General features: G+C 34.1%; 1 protein-coding gene across 2 annotated transcripts in view; it reads right to left on the reverse strand.

The window, feature by feature from the left end:
* Positions 1-2,133, reverse strand: part of LOC117121068 — a 20,426-nt gene that overhangs the window by 12,231 nt on the left and 6,062 nt on the right. For both annotated transcript variants that reach the window (XM_033266162.1, XM_033266165.1), the window contains exon 5: positions 290-433. In XM_033266162.1, the coding sequence (XP_033122053.1) occupies positions 290-433 (144 nt within the window). The remainder of the gene's footprint in view (positions 1-289; positions 434-2,133) is intronic.

A 2,133-nucleotide genomic window follows, 5' to 3' on the forward strand; every position in this document is an offset into this window, starting at 1 on the left:
AGGGGGGGGGGGGGGAATTGAATTTCCATGACATACATATGACCATGACATTTGACCTTTTTCCATAAGTTAATTATTTCTTGCCTACATTATTATGTACCATTACTCTGAATTTTATGATGATCCATTCCTTAGTTTTTGAGTAATCTTGCTAACAGCCAGACAGACAGGGGTAAATACATAATACCTTCATGGCAGAGGTAATAATAATGTCACAGACAATCTTTTGTAATCAACATTATCCTGGATGAGAACTTTTTAAAAATGATTCCAAACATGTATGACTTACCTCGTTCATAAAACTTCATTCCAAAGCTGTACTCAGGAGCATTTGTTTCATTCGGTGGCTTATTAGTTGGTGAATAATGCCATGGGCCAGGCAAATCTAAGTCAATAGGTAGTGGTGGCCTACTATTTACACACTCATCCCATCCTGTAAACATAAAGTAGTTCCCTTATTCCCTGTGAAAAATTACTAAATTGTTTTTTTTTTATTATTTGTAGCGGCTCTACATATTGTACCCGTACCATAGATTAAATCCAAGCATTACACGTGTTAAGTTGCAGGGGAAGCATGCTCTACTGCATTTCATTAAATTAATTTTCATGTCAATTTAAAATCACCAATATTAGGCCAAATAAAATTAATTGTTAGTTTCATGTTTTTTTTTGGTGAGGTTGATTTTTACAATCCTATACTAGTGGCAAATAGGCTGGTAAATAATACATTGCAAACTGAATCTTTGTTGAAATATTTTGCCATTTATATTTCCACCTCTTCTTAGGCTTTGACATCAATCATTCAGATCATTTTCATTTTCAATGGAATACTACAATTTTTTCAGCAATAGTAAACTTCTCCAATATTTGATGAGGTTGGGGCCTTGAAAGTGGCAATTATTTTATTTGGCCTTATATTGCCTGATAAAGGTATGGTTTTGACATTGATTTAATGTCCAATTCTCATTAAACAACTATTAAATTGGAGGCTTGAATGTAGCTATATGTATACACAAAAAGGTTATACATACAGCTGCTGTGAAAGTAATGGTATGCATAATGCACAGCGGCTGCGAATGTTATTCCCCATCACTATGCAAAATCAGCTGTGCATATAATGGTCTAGAATTACACACCCACATTCAATGACAGTGTATGCATCAGATGGCATCAACATTCACATCAGTTGCATACATAAAAAGAGCCTGAATATGGAGTACATGTACGGTGACCGTTCACTTAGCCTAAATCGTGGGACAGGTCACACAAATTTTAAAGCCAAAAAACCCCATAATAATCCATATTACCTATTAATACACAGTAACATGAGACTAAACAACAGTTATATTGAACAAAAATAGTAGGCCTGTACTAAACATTGATCAAAAAACCAGAGATTATTCTATGTATGTGTATGATCAGATCATACAGTTTGTTGTTTCTGCCTTGACCTTAAATAAAAGAGCCTACTTTTCTTTCCAAGTCAATAGCATTTTGTCAATATTAGTGTACTCTTTCGTATTCAATTTTAATTTGATTTCAAAAAAATATTTCCAATACAAAATAGGCCAATAATCGAATTCAAAAATGTTATAAACAACTAGCGTACTAAAAAAGAAACAGGAAAATAAATGGTGATTTATAATAGTGGGATAAAAAAAGAGATAAAAAAAAACTACCAGCATCCAAATGACTTTAAAAGAAGGTTCACACCCACCTCAGCCCACAAAGGGTTTAAACAAGCCAGTGTTTCATTGAAAAAAGTATTGGTACATCCCCAATTGGTGCTATGCCTCCCACCCCTCAAAAGTGGATCCCTGCTGGTGCTGCCATGCCAGAGATGCAAACTCTAAAAGAGGACTTATGCCATGTCCCTTTTATAGTTGGCGGGGTGAAGCGCTAATTTAGGACATACAGTTCAAGGGGACAGTTTGGAAGAGAGTGTCACCTAAATGGCCAGTAACAATGGAGGACTGATTAAAAAGTGATTTCGCAATATTCGTGCCAAATAAAATAATGTTCCTGTAATACGTCAACTGTGTATGATTTTTTTATCGTATCAATGTCTATATTTACTTATATATAAGTGTATATATATATATATATATATATATATGTATGCCATATAAGTAT

This window comes from Anneissia japonica, unplaced genomic scaffold, assembly GCF_011630105.1.
Source record: "Anneissia japonica isolate Jap-2015-1 unplaced genomic scaffold, ASM1163010v1 scaffold1606_len605190_cov180, whole genome shotgun sequence".
Taxonomy (NCBI): domain Eukaryota; kingdom Metazoa; phylum Echinodermata; class Crinoidea; order Comatulida; family Comatulidae; genus Anneissia; species Anneissia japonica.